Genomic DNA, 17,060 nt, shown 5'->3' with positions numbered 1-17,060 from the left:
ACAAACAATGTGGAAGCTCTACACATAAAGGCCCCAGCTGGTGGATTCAAACCCGGGATCTTTTTTCTATGACGCACAGAAAGGAAACTAGCTCCTACGTGAAGGTGGTCACAGCAATTTGCGAATTATTTTTAACTGGAATGGTCTAATTTTTGGGATGAGCTGTACCTTTAAAATCCATTATGTGATCACCGTTGTGAGGGTTTAAGTGAGTGCTAATACTCAGACTGATAACGCTGTCAGGTTCTGACATATACAAGGATTTTGTGTACACAGTGAAGACAGTGAAAATTTTGGTTTAAGGGGGAAGCAAGCAAGAGAGAGAAAGGGAAAGTGTGACAGAGGAAATGAAAAGCTCGTCGGAGAAGTGCAAAGTTTTGTCTTGATCATTGGAACTCTTTGCGTAACAGGATTATGCTTCAAAATTATGTCAGCCACAAGGTGGTCTCATTTAATCTCTTTGTTGGTTTTGACTTTTAATTCACTTCATTGTGCGGTTTTAACCAGTCTCAGTGTGCCTCAACTTTTCCAGCTGTCTTTGGACCTGCTTTTCTCTTCTCTACCCTTCTTCTTTATTCTGCTGTAGTCAGTCTGCTTTTACTCTTGTCCATCTCCTCTTTTCATGTTTTTTCCACTTTCCTTTTTATCTCTCCTCCTGTCATCTGCCCTCATTTTTCTCCTCTACCATCAACTCCTTTCCTGTCTCCTTGTTGTTCCTTCTCTTATCTCCTCCATACATGTCTCCTGTCCTCTCCCTATTCACTCATTTTTCACCTACTGTACCGCATACCCTCCTCTATCCTTGTCTCCTGTCCTTGCCTTTACTTTTATCTCCTCTTTACTGCCCTGTGTGTCCTCTTTCCTTGTTCCATGTCCTCCTTTCTTCTCGTAGTTTCTCATCCTAGTCTCCTTTACTTCTCCCATCTCTCCTCTACTCTTGCCTGCTTTGTTTCTCCTCTTCCTGTTTATTCCATTTTTATTATAGTCATGTAGATTTTAAGTGCAGCCTAAAGCTGTGAGGTAAATTTTAAATGTCATGGGATTTTTTCTTTTCTTTTTTGTACATGTGGCTATGCAACAGACATTTCCAGTGTCTGTGGTTTCTGAAGACTTGCGGATCTACCGTTACGTTGCCATAGATGAATTAGGCATCAACACCTCACCAACATTTAGTCAAAACGGTGGAATAGTTTTTACATGTTAACTATTTAGCAAGTATGGATAATCACTGTTCTGGAGGATGGTCATCCTTGGTGGGTGGATGGGTGGTGGGGCAGGATGATGGAAAAGACTGCTGCAAGATAAATGAGTTATTTGGCTGGTATGCTTTTGATGAGAAGTGCAAAGCCGCAGAATGCACAGAACACAATGGCGATGGTAGTGACTTGTCTGCAGCTAAGTCTTTGCCTTTGTGAACTGTTTATTTTACAGTAGGGGGATGGCCACTCCTGTTTAAATAGGTGGGTTTCTCATCCTAGAGCACTCTTCATACCTACCTTGCCAAATATGTAGACCTCTTGCTCTCTTTGATGCAGTCACGTGTTTCTCGCTGTCTCTCTCTATCTCTCTTTTATAACTCTTTCCATTTTATGTCTTTTCACCAAATATTACACTTGCATAATTCATCTTGCATGTCCTTGAAATGGCTCTGACGTAGCTGGTATAAAAGATATTACTGCTTTGGCTCTGGCCTCTTTCTTTCTGTTTTGAATAATCTTTATTTTGATGCAATCTTTGTTCCTTTCAAACTTTTTATCACTCATCTGAAGGCCATTTGTTGAGGGTAATAAATGCTCTCAACTCATGCTTCTCTTTTAATGGAAAAAATGAAGTAAATCAAGTGACTTATAGTTTAATGGCTGTGTCCTTGTGGGCATGAATTTAGCTTTAAGGAGTTTCAGTGAAAGCTTCATGTGGCGAAAATAGCTTTGTCATTAAGCAAAATGTAAACTTGGAATGTTTTCAACAGATGCAATTGTTTCAGTTTAGGAAATATAACAAAGACCTCTCTTTGCTACAAGCCTTTTTATGCACAGTGTGATCATAAAATTCTGCTTACAAGGAATGAAAAACGTTTCTTTTTTTTAAGCCTTTTAGGATCAAAACCACAGAATGTGTAAAACACAGACAAATCCATTGTGGTATCACAGGAGATCATAGACACTGACACTTTTTTTTGGTACCTGTAAGTTACCATGTTTGAACTAGAAGGCGTAGTGCTAATTTATTAGCTAACATTTGCTAGCTATGTCTATAAACTATGGGTGTAGCACTCAAACCTGCGAATAGATGCTAAAGCTTCAGTCACACAGGCCCAGAGACCAGTTGGAAACCCTTTGGGAGCCAGTAGCTGCAAGGGAAAATTGTGGTTAGTTGCTGAAGATCGCTGCCAGTCTCTGTGAAACCCATACTTGGATAACATTCGAGGACCGCTTGGTAACCGCAGAGAGGTATAAAACTTTGCTATTGATTTGGTTGGTAGCAGGTAGCCAGGTGGTTTGTACCACACGATAAGCCATAATATTAGTCAGATAATGCCATTAAAAATGCTCCAGAAAGCACCAACATCACAAAAATAGTCCAGAAATCCAGTCCAGTGACTCCTGTTAGTGGAAGTGAGGCCTTGCAGACAGTGCCTGTGATGGGACCGCACTGACTCAACTTGAGCCAGACCTGAAACTTTAGAGTCCAGTGGGTTATTGGTTTTGAGATGTATGGTACCTCCTTCAACATTGGAACTGCAAACCTCTGCAGATTGAAGTTGTAGCCAGGGACCAAGCTCTAATTACCAGTGATGATCCCCAGTCCCAAAACTTTGAAATCAATGGTGATATTGCCAATGAGCATGTGTTTCTGTTAAGAACGGGGAGTTTACAGATTATGGAACCTTCTAAAAATAACAACTTTGGAAGTGGGACAGAGGTGCTTAAGGAGACAGCCTTCAGCTTTTTAGTTGGTTACAAAAACATTGATCTCAAACTAGAAAAGATTTCATGCACTTGATTTAGCAACCAGTTTACATCTGTAGACTCTGGAAAGGTATGTGCAAGATTAAATAAGCTATAAAATAGAATTGCATGTGCAATACAGAAGGTACAAGTTGAGTAAGTACATAGTAAATATGCTTACAAAGCTTAAAAACCCTCCTGACTCACTCACTCTAACAATTAAAAACATCCATCCATCTTCATCCGCTTTGTCCGGGGCCGGGTCGCGGGGGCAGCAGCCTAAGCAAAGAGGCCCAGACCTCCCTCTCCCCAGCCACCTCCTCCAGCTTATCCGGGGGAATACCAAGGCGTTCCCAGGCCAGCCGAGAGATATAATCTCTCCAGCGTGTCCTGGGTCTGCCCCGGGGCCTCCTCCCGGTGGGACATGCCTGGAACACCTCACCCAGGAGGCGCCCAGGGGGCATCCTTGTCAGATGCCCGAACCACCTCAGCTGGCTCCTTTCGATGTGGAGCAGCAGCTGCTCTACTCTGAGCCCCTCCCGGATGGCCGAACTTCTCACCCTATCTCTAAGGGAGAGGCCAGCCACCCTTCGGAGGAAGCTCATTTCTGCCGCTTGTATCCGCGATCTCGTTCTTTCGGTCACTACCCACAGCTCGTGGCCATAGGTGAGGGTAGGGACGTAGATCGACCGGTAAATTGAGAGCTTCGCTTTTACACTCAGCTCCCTCTTCACCACGACGGACCGGTGCAGCGTCCGCATTACTGCAGCTGCAGCCCCAATCCGTCTGTCGATCTCCGGCTCCCTTCTCCCATCACTCGCGAACAAGACCCCGAGATACTTGAACTCCTCCACTTGGGGCAGGAACTCATCCCCGACCCGGAGTGGGCACTCCACCCTTTTCCGGCTGAGAACCATGGCCTCAGATTTGGAGGTGCTGATCCTCATTCCCGCTGCTTCACACTCGGCTGCAATTAAAAACAATACAATCATATTCTTGGTATGTGAGCTATTTAACTATAGTATAAATCACGATGCTCAAGGGCAAAACAACACCAGATTTGAAAATGTTGACATGATTGGTTTCTTAGAATCTGTTTTATTTGTACCCTGAGAAAAATTATTGAAAAAGTACAAAAAACAAAATCTAAGGAGAATTTAAATCAACAGTTGGTTTTAATAGTTACGTATTGGCAATCAAGTTCAGTTATTATTTAGATTGTTTCAAATTACAGAAAGAGTACAAATCATGACATTTATAGTGTTAATAATCTTATCAGTTTCTGGGAATTAAAACATACCAGTGGCACGACGTACATTCTAACATCTGAAAAAAGAGAAATGTGTCATTGACAGTTATTTTATTGAATATGGACGTTGCAACCCACAAAGGGTTTTTTGCAAGTGAGCCTTGTCCTTACTATGATGACAACTGTCTTAAACTGACAGAGCTTTCACTAACAAAGCTGCAACTTAGAAACGTGTTCTAATAAACAAGAACAGATGTGTGAAAATGCCAGTCACTCAGGTGTGCTGATGTTGTGACAACCCTCTTTCTGTATTTTTGCGATGGGGCGTGCAGCGCACTTACAAACGAGGCGATATTAACCGGTATCTCAAGGACTAGAATGGCCGACAATGTTACCACCTGTCCTCGGCTTTTTCGTTCATTATCCTTCTTATGTCAAAAAACCTTCAGTTCTTCTTTGGGAAGCAAATGATGTGCCTTAGTTCAGCAGATGTTACCTTTTCAGTTGAGGTTATGTACATCTTTAAGGATCATTTGCCTGATGGATAGCTTTAGCTTTCATACAAAAGATATCTAGGCTTTCAATAAAATGCAAAGACAAAACAAAAACTGCAGCATGTACTGGTAAAACTATGACTCAAACACGTGATAAGTTTTTGGCTTTACATGGTTACACGTACTTTTAAATGTAACACATTTCATTCACTGTTGTTTGGGGAATTTGTCTGCTTTACTGTTTGACTAAAGATGTTTTCATGGCATTTGTCTTTATCAGTAAGCACATATCTGATGTTTATACTGTACATGCAGGGTGCAACATATACAGTGCAACCCTTTTGATAAATAATGTAATGAAAACTTGTAGAGTTTACAGTTTTCCTTTAATGCCTTGACTGAAAGTACTCCCTATTTAAACCTATATTTTAAACCACTAGCAGGTGACGTGAATAATATTGGTCATCTCTAACCCACAGAACTAGCTGGTTATCAGGGAGCTTTTAAAATAAAAGCAAAGGTTGCTAGTAAACTGATTGCAGAGGGTATTTTTCTTTTAGCAAGATGAGAAATAAAATTGAAAAAAAAAAAAGCCAAATATATCTGTTCAACCTGTTCAAGTAAAAGTTAATATGGGAACAATGAAATAGAAAAGTGTTGCCTCCAGTACCAGATAATTAATATTAATAAAATAATAATATTTTTTATACATGTCAGATTTCTGATTTACTGTGAAAGGTAGTGAGTCTCTACATTTTCTCTTCTTCTCTCAAATAATATAATATTTACTTGATTCATTCTTAATTCTCATAACTTTGTTTAATGATGGTCTTCTGTCACGACTAAATCGTATTATGAGACAAACATTCAGCATAAACCTTTTAGTTTCTTTTCCCTGTGGGTTAATGGAGGTGTGAAAGTGATTGGATTACCTGACATTAACAAATGAAAACAGCTGTTTCAAGCACCGGCTCGGGCCCTTACCGCTGTTGAGAAAAGGCTTGATTGATTGTTTAGCTTCAGGGTTCCTGTTTTACACTGGTAAATTTAATGTACCTTTGAAAGTGATCTCAAGTTCTCACACATACATCGGGAGATTTATTTTTTTCTACCTTTCTCTTGACTGTCAGCAGCTGGTGTCTTAGGCAAACACAACATGTTTAATACTCTACATGAATGATGTTTTTTCGCTCGCCACCATGCTTCTGCTCTGCTGTTTTTTCTTGAGAGGAGGCATTTGGCTGGCTTTCCACTGCGTACGTGCGGCTCAATGCGAACATGAGCCTCCAATCCCCTGCCTCCTGTTGTCACAGCAGTCACTGTGCCCACCAGCTTAATCCCCTCAGCTGCGGATGAGCGGGCCGACAAGTAAGTGGACAGCACCTGAGTCTACAGTTATCGGTTTTCCCAAGTGTACCGTCACCCCCTCACAGCCCATATCTCCCTCCACCACTCCCCGACATGTAGAAATTGGAAAAATATTCAGGCCGGCATTTTTTTGCGCTGTATTAGTGCACAGAAGTTTTTCAAAAGCAAACAAACTTGTCGACAAACTGCAGTATCCTCACAGGAGCATCTCCTCGTCTGCCACGCAGCAAAGTGTATGTGAATGTGAACCACTGTCCTCCATCGCTGCTCCATTCCTTGTTTTACCTTTTCCACTTGCCAGAGCCAGCTGTAATACCAACGCCCCTCAAAGGTTGCCTGCTTCCTTCCTTCCTTCCTCTGGGAACAATAGTCATGAATCGCCACCATGACACTGCTCCTTGATGAAAGTTCACAACTTTCCCATCAAGTTGTTGTAGTTGCAACCTGATGATGGCACCATCATGATCGCCTCCCATTCTTTGAACTGATCAGCGTGAGAAAAGAGGAAACTATGAATAACTTAATCCAGGCTGGGCAGAGTGAAGCCTCTTCACACAAGATAACCCAGCTGGATTTATAGCTGACCCACAGGATGTTGTAGATGATTATGAGTTAGAGATGGGTGTCAAATGGAAGGAAAAGCCAACAAAAGATGTCTTAGTAAGGCGTTGGTCCGTCAAATGTTGCCAGAACAGCTTCAGTGCGGCACTGATTTTCTGAATCTATGAAACTCTTCTAGCGGGATGGGATCCTTCTTTCAAAAGGTCGTTCTTCATCTGTTTTACAAGGCAGTGCTACATCCCTGAACCCAATGTTTTGACCTGGCCTCGAAAACTCTTGAAATCTTTATCTGATCATGAACCTGCCGGAAGTGCCACAAAGCCAGATCAGTATCCCACCCCACCACACCTTAAAGTCCTGGTTCCAGACTTTACAGAACACTGCAGAAATCCCACATCAGTGTCCTGAAGAGTCTGTTTTTGGCACAAAGAGGGATGTGCGCATTATTAGGCAGGTTATTTTAATGTTGTGGCTGGCCAGTCATCACCATATTCACAACGGTCGTCTCAAAGCGCTTTATAATGTAAGGTAAGAACACTGTAGTGCTACAGAGAAAACTCCAACAACCAAACAATTCACTGTGAGCAAAAAAATTGCCAACAATGGGAAAGAGGATTTTGTTGTAACAGGAAAACACCACCAGCAGATCCATTTTCAGGAAGGCACAGCCATATGCTGCAGCTGGTTGGATGGTAAGGGAAAGCGAAGACAAAGGGAGAGAACAGAGAGAGAAGAACAAAACTCTGATCAAATCTGATAGCATGTGGTATATAAACATATGAGATGAAACAAGATATATACAGAAGGTGCATCATGGGAAATTCTCCAGTAGCTTGAGCCTATAGCAGCATAACTAAGGAATGGTTCATGTTCTAATGAGAGACCTTTATCAAAATGTAAAGTTTAGAGCTTTACCTTAAAATTAGAGGTAGTCTCTGTCTCCTGAATCCAAAGTAGGAGCTGATGCGACAGCTTGAAGGGTCTGCCTGCTGTTGTAGTTTTGGATATGTTAGGAACCACGTGTAAGCCTGCAGTCTGAGAGTCAAGTGCTCTATCGGGGCAATATAATACTGTAACGTCTTGAGGATAATTCAGAACATTACGCATGAGGAGAAGGATTTTAAAATCAATAGTTTATTTAATGAAAAGATGTAACAAAACATACATAGCATATCTCGCTTGATCTAAATGCTGTACAATTCACGTCATTTTCACATCAATCAAACCATTCAATGACCCCTTGTGTCCTTTAGATGGGGATATTTCCATCCTGCGGTGGCTTTTGTAGTCATCACATCTTAAACCCACTTAAACACCTGTGCTTTGTTCTGCACTGATGTTTTAAACAGTGCTTTCCATCACATCATCAACGCACCAGATCAGGAGATATCTTTTGGACAGGTGGTGTTAATCCCGGTAGTTGAGCTCCAGAGACGTGCCAAATTCCACTAAAGATTGTGGAGGTGTCTTGTGCCTTGTCACATGGCCTGAGCAATTTACGTTGGTTTTTCTTTAAATTTTTCACTCATCTGAAAGTAATGAAGTTTAGCTGAACTAAACTCATAAGCGAGAAAATGTGTTTGAATGTTTGCATTTGCAAGTATTGCTTTGCAGTAATGCTTCTGTACTTACTGATAACCTAAAAATATGAAATGTACCTAGAGGGCAGCCTAACGCATTTGCAGATTTCAAGTGCAAATGTTTCCTATATATGCATTTATGTTAGTAAATCTATTTCTCTTGAAATATTCTTGGGGAATACAGTTTGGCTTAGACCTTGAAAAGGTGTAGTCTTTGGACAATAGTGTTGACTTGGATCCTCATCCTGTTATAAAACACCTTCCTCATTGCTCTGAATTGTGCTCTTGTTTCAAACATACAGCAGCAGTCTGGCAGCATGAAGTGTTAGCACTAAGAATTCATTATTCTAAACCTATATGTGTTGCCATCTTTTCATGGCATCCTCTCTCGGGCGCTATTTATTCCTTACCCAAGAGTAATGTTGAGGGTTTTTTTGGGGGGAGGGGGGGGGTTCTGGCAGAGGCAACCATCCTGTGAAACTGTTAACTTTTTACGACTTTGTCCAGATAAATCAGCACTGGTGGCAATACCTGCTGGCACTGGAGCCCCGAGTTAATTTGGGCAACATCTTCTCAGCAGTGGTAATGGTGATAATAAATGGAGTGTATTAAAAGGTGACGAAAAGCTCCGCGTGGCCAGTGAGCAATGAGGTGTCAGTGAAGGGCAACAATGTGGGTCTTTGCTCGCAAAGGTTTCAGCTGAATATTCTCAGGGATGACTGATTGATTGAACCGTCAAATCACTGCGTGTGCCTATTGTTTTCCTGTCTTGTTTCATGAAATAACTTGTGGTTTGTGTTCAGGTTTCATGCGTACTCTCTCACTGTCTTGGGTGTTACTGCAGGTGGGCATGTTGCCTTTAGGCATTCTGCATGCACCCAGGCAAATATCATCTTGTCTTCTGACGGTAAATGTTCACATTTCTTCACCTCGCTTGTTGTCAGTTTTGTGGTAATTATAGGTTGCGTTTAGATTTTGCATATAGTTGGTGCCAAGTGAACTTCTGAAGGCGGTTTGAAAAAAAAGAAAAAAAGTTTGTCCTAAAGGAACGTTCATGAGATGTTTTTCTGCAAAAATGCAAACAAGATATTTTTTCAGATTGAGCGGGAAACCTGCTCTAAGCGTTGTTTGGGCATGTTTGCAGTGCTTTCTAATGAGTAGGTTGTAGTACGTTGTAGTAATTTTGTTCAGGTAATTTATTCCTAGGTAAAGTGGTGCGTTGTGCTTGTAATGTAAACAGAGTCATGACATGAAGAAGACAGAGTATCTTTTAACTGTGTTCCGTATCAGTGGCTGCATTCAGTACTCATAATCTGTTGGCTGGAAGCCCATTAAAAAGCAGCAATGACAGAGTGGCTGTGACCAGCTGCAGCATAATGGCAGTAGTTTTCATCTGGGATACCTCATGCATTAAAAAAGTGACTGATGGACAAGTCAGATTTAGCTACTGGAGGCCATCCAACCCAAGTGAGAGATGAATTAGAGCAGGGAATCACAGCCTCTGTTCCAAGGACAAGGCCAGCTCATATATTTTCCAAACCAGGGTGCCACTTTTGGCCTGGATCAGTCAACTTTCTATGTCCATATTTTTTTAGTTTTTAAGCACACAAATGGCGAGGATTTATTTTAAGAAGGATCATGAACAGAAGAAGAGAGTAAGAGGGCACAAAAAAGAAGGTGAAACAATGAGAAATGGAGATGCTCAGATATTGATAATGTTTTAAAATAACAATTTAGCTGATTCCAAATGATTTATATGTATTTATTGTAATTGCCCCTTGTATATGTGCCACCGTAATTAAATCTTCATTATAAATAAAAATGGAACTAACCTAAGCTTTTAGCCTTTTATCATATTACACTGTTTCCAACTAAATTTATTGAAGTAATGCAAGCAGGACTTTCCAGCCTCGGTGTAGTGGCACATGAATGGGTTCTCTGCCTGTAGCACGCTTCAGTTAGCATGCTGCAGAACTTCCATTGCTACCTGCAGTCCAAGAGGGTGCAATGGGAGTTACATGTCACTTTCTGGGAAGACCCGATCATCTGGTCACCCTACATTCATATAGGTGACAGTACTAAACACTGCACCATCGTGATGTCCATAAGTTAGCGCATATGCAATAAAAAGAAAAGCAAACAAATCCAGGAAAAACATGTTCAGAATGAAAAGAATAAAATACATAAATGCAGTGAAAACCCAAAGAAGTAGTAAGGATGTTTCAGCAGGTGATCAAACTGTGTTGACAGTATCAGGGCTGTTTTAACTTTTTGTAGCAGTTAACAACATCACAGAGCATTGCTTTGGTGATTAAAGTGTTTTACCCAACAGAGCTCTTCTTTGAAGAGTCTTGATGCATGCTCAATCATTAAGGTAAGGAAATCCCAAAGAGTTGATTCTGTTCATCTGGACGTAGCGTTTTCAGTGGGAGAAAAAGAAGTCACTTGGATGAGTGAGCAGTTTGAAGCGAAAAATCAAATCTTACTTTAAATATCACTGACATATGTGGAATATTGCAGTATTGTTAGGCTTACCAATCCTCTCATCTGCAGACTTCTGTTCTCAAACTCAGGGAGTCGTGAATCGCTTTTGTTGACTGTGTATTTCTGTTTTGCTCTGACAGCCTACATAAAACCACTAAGTAAATTAAAAACATGGCAGAAGTGTGCTGGTTTGTCGGTCTGTCATCTGCTTTGCTTTCTATTTTGACGGATACTGAGATCACACAGGTGTTGTGTTTAATCGGGTTAAAATTTGGTCTTCAGATTTGATTCACATGATAAAGAAGCAGTCTCCTAATTTCATTTTCACCTTCTACTTAAGTTTCCCTGTTAGCTGTGACAGGAAGCTGGCAAGACCAATGTCTGGGTGTTACATCTGTTTCCCAGGCAGCAACTCAACAAAACATGGCCTTGCACACCAACATTACCATTCTCACCGCTTAGAATTATAGGAGTGAGATAGCAAGAAAAAAGAAAGGGAGAGGGAGGCTGTCAGCTGTCTCAGTGAGGCATGCTTTGCTCAAGGCTACATCTCTCTTTTTCTGCCCGCTTGTCTCTCTCCTCCTTCCATTACTCAGCAGCAAGAAGCAAAAAGAGGTGTGACTGAGTGCTCATCACACCGAAACTCTTTCCTCCTCTCCCAAAGGAGAAGCAGCTGTCCAGGCATGAACTGCAGCAGGTTAAGGTGGAGGCTAATGTTGAAAGCTATCCATGAACAATTAATCAACACGGTATTACAAAGACTAAACAAATGAGGCTTTGGCACCGGTTACTGTGGAGATTTCCTTTGTGAAAGGGAGAAGAAACTATTCAGCCTTTAATACGGCGAACAATCTGCAGTTACTGCTTCTCTGTTGATTGCAAATCACTCAAAAGTATAAAAACTTATAGATGTTAAGCAGAAAAAGTAGCACTACAGATTAAGTTTGCGTTTAATCTTAATATTTTCTGCTACTCAGGCACATACTGTGCTGTTAAAATGTTGACAAACACACATTACACACACATTTCTGCAGACAGTTACAGTTAGCGCTTAACAGTATTGTCAAACTATAAGCAGACATTAGTTAATAATGAGTATTAAAGCATACAAAAATATGTTTTTTGTGCAACAATATTTCCAGAATATAAGAATAACATAAAAAGGTAATTGCTGGGCGCAAAAGATGATGTTTGACCATAATTGGTATCCACTGTATTTGTGATGTCAGAAATCCTGTTTGTTGATCACTCAAAAGCAGATTTTTTTTTTTAAAAAATAATTTTTTTTAGTGAAGACAGAACATGTACACTTTAATTGGTGATGTCGAAAATTGCACCAAGTGTCAGACTCTGCATTTAAAAATCTAATCGAATTTAAAAACACTAGTAGAGATGGTAAAATTCAACAAAAACAACAACAAACACAAGTTGGAAATACTAGGACTGGGATGGTGACCCTATCAATGAAACAACAAAAAATAGCCTTAAAGTCTAAATACTAGTTAACATTTCCATGTATGTAATATAGTAACTTTAAAAAATTGGCATAAAACCAAGCAAATATCACTTGATGCTGATTCTGCAGAACAAAAGAGGAAATATTTGTTGCCACTACTAGGCATCTATCACACAGCAAAGCAATATGGAGAAGACTGCAAGAAATAAAAGACAAGAAGATGATGGGATGTTACATTACCAACTGCTGGCTGGCTATTAAATCACTTCAGATTTTCTGCATACAGAAAAACTCATGGAAGGTATGTCAGGGTTTTTCCTGACTCAAAATAGGCCTTTGGCGGATTGACTAAGCACGTAGGGGCGATTGGCCCAAAGATTGTCTGTATTAGCTCACTTAGGGCAAATTCATCCCCAGTTGTTTAACTTGTTTAAAATCACAGTCCTGGTAATTTTCCTTTGGGGGACAGCCAAAACGTCTTTGGTGGGCAGCACATTTATCCAATATATAGGAAAAACCTTGTGTGCAGGACTTCTGCAGTGGGTATTTATCCCCAGGTAGCCCCCAAAACTGAATGCTTGCTGTGGCTGTCCTTGTGTATGGCAGTGGGGACCAAAAATTTATTTCAGCTTGTGGCTGGGCTTCAGGCACAGGTCTGTGAGCAGGTTGGTCTCCACTGGCATTTTTACATCCTACATCAAAGAGAGCGAGTGCTGGGATTCCCAGATGGCACAGGGGGAAATTGCTGCAGCAGTTGGAAAACATGGGTTCTGCATAAAACTGTGGAAAAATCTTCACTACTGATATTTTTTTGTCCTGTTTCTGCTTGTTCGATTCCTCTCCCATCATTGAATCTGTGATTTCTATAACTTTTTCTGAGCAGCCAGGAAAAGACTGCAGCGAATGAAGTGTAAATGTTCATGGCACTATGCTGATATCACAGTCCTCAACCAGTGATCGATGTGTCCACTGACTGGTCGAATCATGAGGTGTACTTAGTTTTTTTGGCAGAGAGTCGACTGTATGTCCCATAAGAAAAGTAAGTCCTAGGTAGTGATCGTTAGCACTATAAAAAGATCTTGAAATCAATATCCTGCAATCTATTACATTGGTTATCTCATATAACAATCTGATATTGGTTGTGTGGTTTCCTTAGTCTCTGCATACTTGGAATGCTGCAATAACTCTTGGTTTTTATGTCTGTTAATAAAATGCGTGTAACTACATGAACTACACAAGTACAGTCCTATTCAACCAGTTTAATCGCCTTCGATTGCCTCAGCTCCATTTCTGAATCATTTTCAGTTTGACAGATCGCTAAGCAACAGCAAATAACACAGAGAAAAAAATTGTAATAACTTAATTGAGACACTTGACTTTTTTGACATACATGTTGAATAGCTTTTCCCACCAGGTGTGTCGTTTTAAGTGGCTGGCTACTGAATCGTAGCACACCCAGGTGGTGTTGCACGCTCAGAATCACAGAGGCTTAATGCAGAAGTAATTTTGTCCACCCCCACCTCGTCTGTCATCCTAGCCTTTCAGCCTGGGGGTGTATGCTTCATTGCGCACATGCTCACACATTCACTCACATGACATGGAAACTCTGCTCAGACTAAAGGCTTTGTCCACCTACTCACCTGTTCCCACCCATCTTCACCTGTTTAGATGCTTAAGACCAAAATAGAATTGAAAGTAATTGTATTACCATCAAGTAATGGATCTTCAGTCTGGAGTGGCTGTTCGTACTTGTAGGATAGTCCCTGTGGGCGATTCAGTGAGGGTTTGACTGGGTTTGGAAGTGTCAATCTATCATAATGCCCACTCACTTAGGATACACTTGTAACAGCTAGTTGCGTGGTTAATTAAGTCCCTGGCCTCTATAACAACACTGGGTCCTGCCCAAGCTTGATCAGCTGTGTTTCCTATCCATCCTGCCTTCACAGAAACAGGTGAGACATTTTTGAACGGTGTCTCCTCTAAGGCATTCATGGTTTTGTTTGTCAGCCCTACCAGTGGAAAGTCTAGGGGATAAGTAGAGTTTTTATTTATCTTGAGGGAAAGATGAATACCTGTTGGGATTTCATGCTTATCCATTTTAAAGTTAATTCATTTAGAAGCCGAAAGCTGCACAAACAACAAGAGCTGGTACAGTTGAGGATTATATGGACATTCAGATTCAGATTGCAGAGACATTTCCAGTGAAGTGCAAAATGAAACTCCCACGGGTCTTGATCATCTGCCCTTTCCGCACCTGCAAAATCTTTCAGCAGAACTTCCAATGAAACTTTCACAGCGGAAACGGGATGTTACTACACGATCTTGGGCATCTTACGGTGATTCTTTCGCAATGAACGATGAAGTTCACTAGACCAGTGGTCCCCAACCCCTGGGCCACCGGTACCGGTCCGTGAGTCGTTTGGTACCGGGCCGCGAGAGTGTGAAATTCATAGTTTTCAGGGTTTTATCAGTTTTTTGCGTTATTTTGTTAATCGTTTTTATTGTTAACTCGATTTCCATGGTTTTTTTCCCTGTGTGTTATGAATAAATTGTATTTTTTTTGGTACCGGTACTGGTTTTATTTTGTTGTATTTATCCGCGACACCTCATAGGCCGGTGAGTGAAATTATTGTCGGACATAAACCGGTCTGTGGTGCAAAAAAGGTTGGGGACTGCTGCACTAGACCACTGAAGAACGCAAAGGTTTATTTGAAGATCAGTGAGGAGAAGAAAACTCTCGTAAGATCTGAAGGACTCACCAAAACCATCTAACAATGAACCGTCCAGGAACAGTGGCACAGGTGAAAACAAAGAAAACAATTCTCTAACAACACTAAAGACTGGACAGGAGGGACCTTAACAGAAATTCACCTAACACCCAAAACCTGGAGTAAACTGGTGTCCTCTTTGTAAAATCTGGATATTTAATATCAAAGGGATTCATTGGTGTGGAATCAAGAATATTTGTACCATATTTCAATGCATGTATATAGATGATATTTAGGATGAAGCAGACAATTATAGTGCCAATAGCAAGTTATGGGATCAAATATGTTGCCAGTTTGACACGATGGATATTCAGTACCAAATTTCATGGCAGTCACCAATAATTGCTGCGATATTTAAAAAAAAAAAAAAACCTTGATAACCTCTTTGTACTGCCAGAGAAAACCTCAGAAGATGACCAAACACTTCATTATACAGTGGCCATGAATGCTTACCCAAACATTATTTGAAATACATCCAGGGTGGACATTATATTGCACGTTCACCAAATATGGTGAAATTTGAAAACCACAAAAGAGCATTGGTTACACTAAACTATATATGATGCCTGTGACTCATGCCGAATAGGTGTCTAAAATCTTGTGCCTTTTGGTCAATGTTCATTAAGAACAAGTTAGTGTTTTGTCCAAAAAATGACCCAGTGGTGTGGTTTAAGAAACGTAAACGATTGAAGCTAAAAGTCTGTATAAATTCAAAGAGGCTGAAGTGGTCCTCTGCAAGGACTTGGTCATTAATACAAACTCTTAAAGAGTTGAGAAAGTAAGAGAAACACAATGACAGCAGTGGCTGAGCTGAACAAACAACGGGTGCCCGTTTTCATGGAGATTACATGTATGTGCTTTGAAAACATTACCACAGTTCCCTGCTTGCCTGCAGCTGTACCTTTGACAACCATTACAAAAGTAATGGTAGACCTCAGCTGCATATTTCTTTATATTTTTCCCCCTAGTTGCACCACTACAACGATTCAGGGGCTAATACTTGTGTCATAAATACAGTTAGTTGCAGAACGGAGCCAATCACGCGGCGTCTGAAACCCTGCAGTCTTTTGTTGGTAATGTGAGTCTGTTGTTTATTTCTCAGCATATTAACCCCCATTCTTCTTCTTCTCTGCATGTTTTTTTTTTCTTTCTCAGCTTTTGGAGTATGTTGGCAAAGGAAAGAGTATTATGGATGTGGGTTTGGCCCAGGCCCGACAGCCACTCACCACCCGCTGTCATTACTATGAAGTGGAGATAGTCGATGCTGGGGAGAAATGCTACATTGCCCTGGGCTTGGCAAGAAGGGTGAGCTTTCTAAGAAAAGAACAGCTTTTGACATTTTTACACCTACATTCACTTTTTTTTCTTTTTTCTTTGGGGGAGGGGGTGTTCAGCATTTAGCCACCATGCCTATTTTTCCACATTGTAATATATTAAAAAGCATAGCTTAATGGTTTCAGAGCATGTGGACTGCATGAACACGTCTCCCACTGACTTATTCTTGGATTCTACTCACTCATACGCGCCCTTTCCGTTCCCCATAGTTCGACAAGTGGTCGAGGTAAAAACATGCTAATGATGGAAAACTTTGACAAAAGCCTGAATTGGGAACTAGGCAGATAATTACCATGTACAAAATGTTCCTCAGGCCCTGTCTTGGGAATGTTGTAATGTTGGCCTGATGGAAGAGCAGCGGCACTCTTGTCCTTTTATAAGTTCTTTCACATACATGCAGATCCCAGTGAATTGAGAAAATAGGATGAGTTGCTAAGCTGGTAAAACTGTTTTTAGATTTTGGAGCATAGTTCAGTAGTAAATGTATTGGTACTGTGCCTTTATAATTGATTTTTATTCCCATTATCCAGCAGTTTACCCATTCTTTAATGGCCTACTTTGGGGAGATGAAACACCTTTAAGAGGAAAATACAATTAACGAAATTTTAACACTCTCGTTTGAACCCCTATTTCTTTTTCCAAAGTATGCACATGCGGTTCCAATTTCAGCATTAGCACTGCCACTTCGAGTGCTGGCCGGCTTTAAAGAACGAAACAGGCAGAATATAGTGAAACTGATAGACAAGAGATGCTGAAATTGAATAAATCTACGATCAATATGTCAAGACCTTTCAATACACACCTGCAGAGATTTAAA

General features: G+C 40.8%; 1 protein-coding gene across 2 annotated transcripts in view; it reads left to right on the top strand.

Annotated features, from left to right (window-relative positions):
- The window catches only part of spryd3 (SPRY domain containing 3), a 76,106-nt gene that overhangs the window by 17,496 nt on the left and 41,550 nt on the right, over positions 1-17,060 (top strand). Inside the window, exon 7 of one of the 2 annotated variants that reach the window (XM_085260194.1) lies at positions 16,064-16,213. The exons of the other annotated variant lie outside the window; for it this stretch is intronic. Within the exon in view, the coding sequence (XP_085116320.1) occupies positions 16,064-16,213 (150 nt within the window). The remainder of the gene's footprint in view (positions 1-16,063; positions 16,214-17,060) is intronic. 2 annotated transcript variants of the gene reach the window in all.

Source organism: Mchenga conophoros, linkage group LG20, assembly GCF_057382185.1.
Source record: "Mchenga conophoros isolate Kocher_MC1m ecotype Shallow Benthic linkage group LG20, M_conophoros_male_GT1.1, whole genome shotgun sequence".
NCBI lineage: Eukaryota > Metazoa > Chordata > Actinopteri > Cichliformes > Cichlidae > Mchenga > Mchenga conophoros.
Note: the sequence above shows the minus strand (reverse complement) of the source record. Positions and strands in the feature narration are given on the sequence as shown.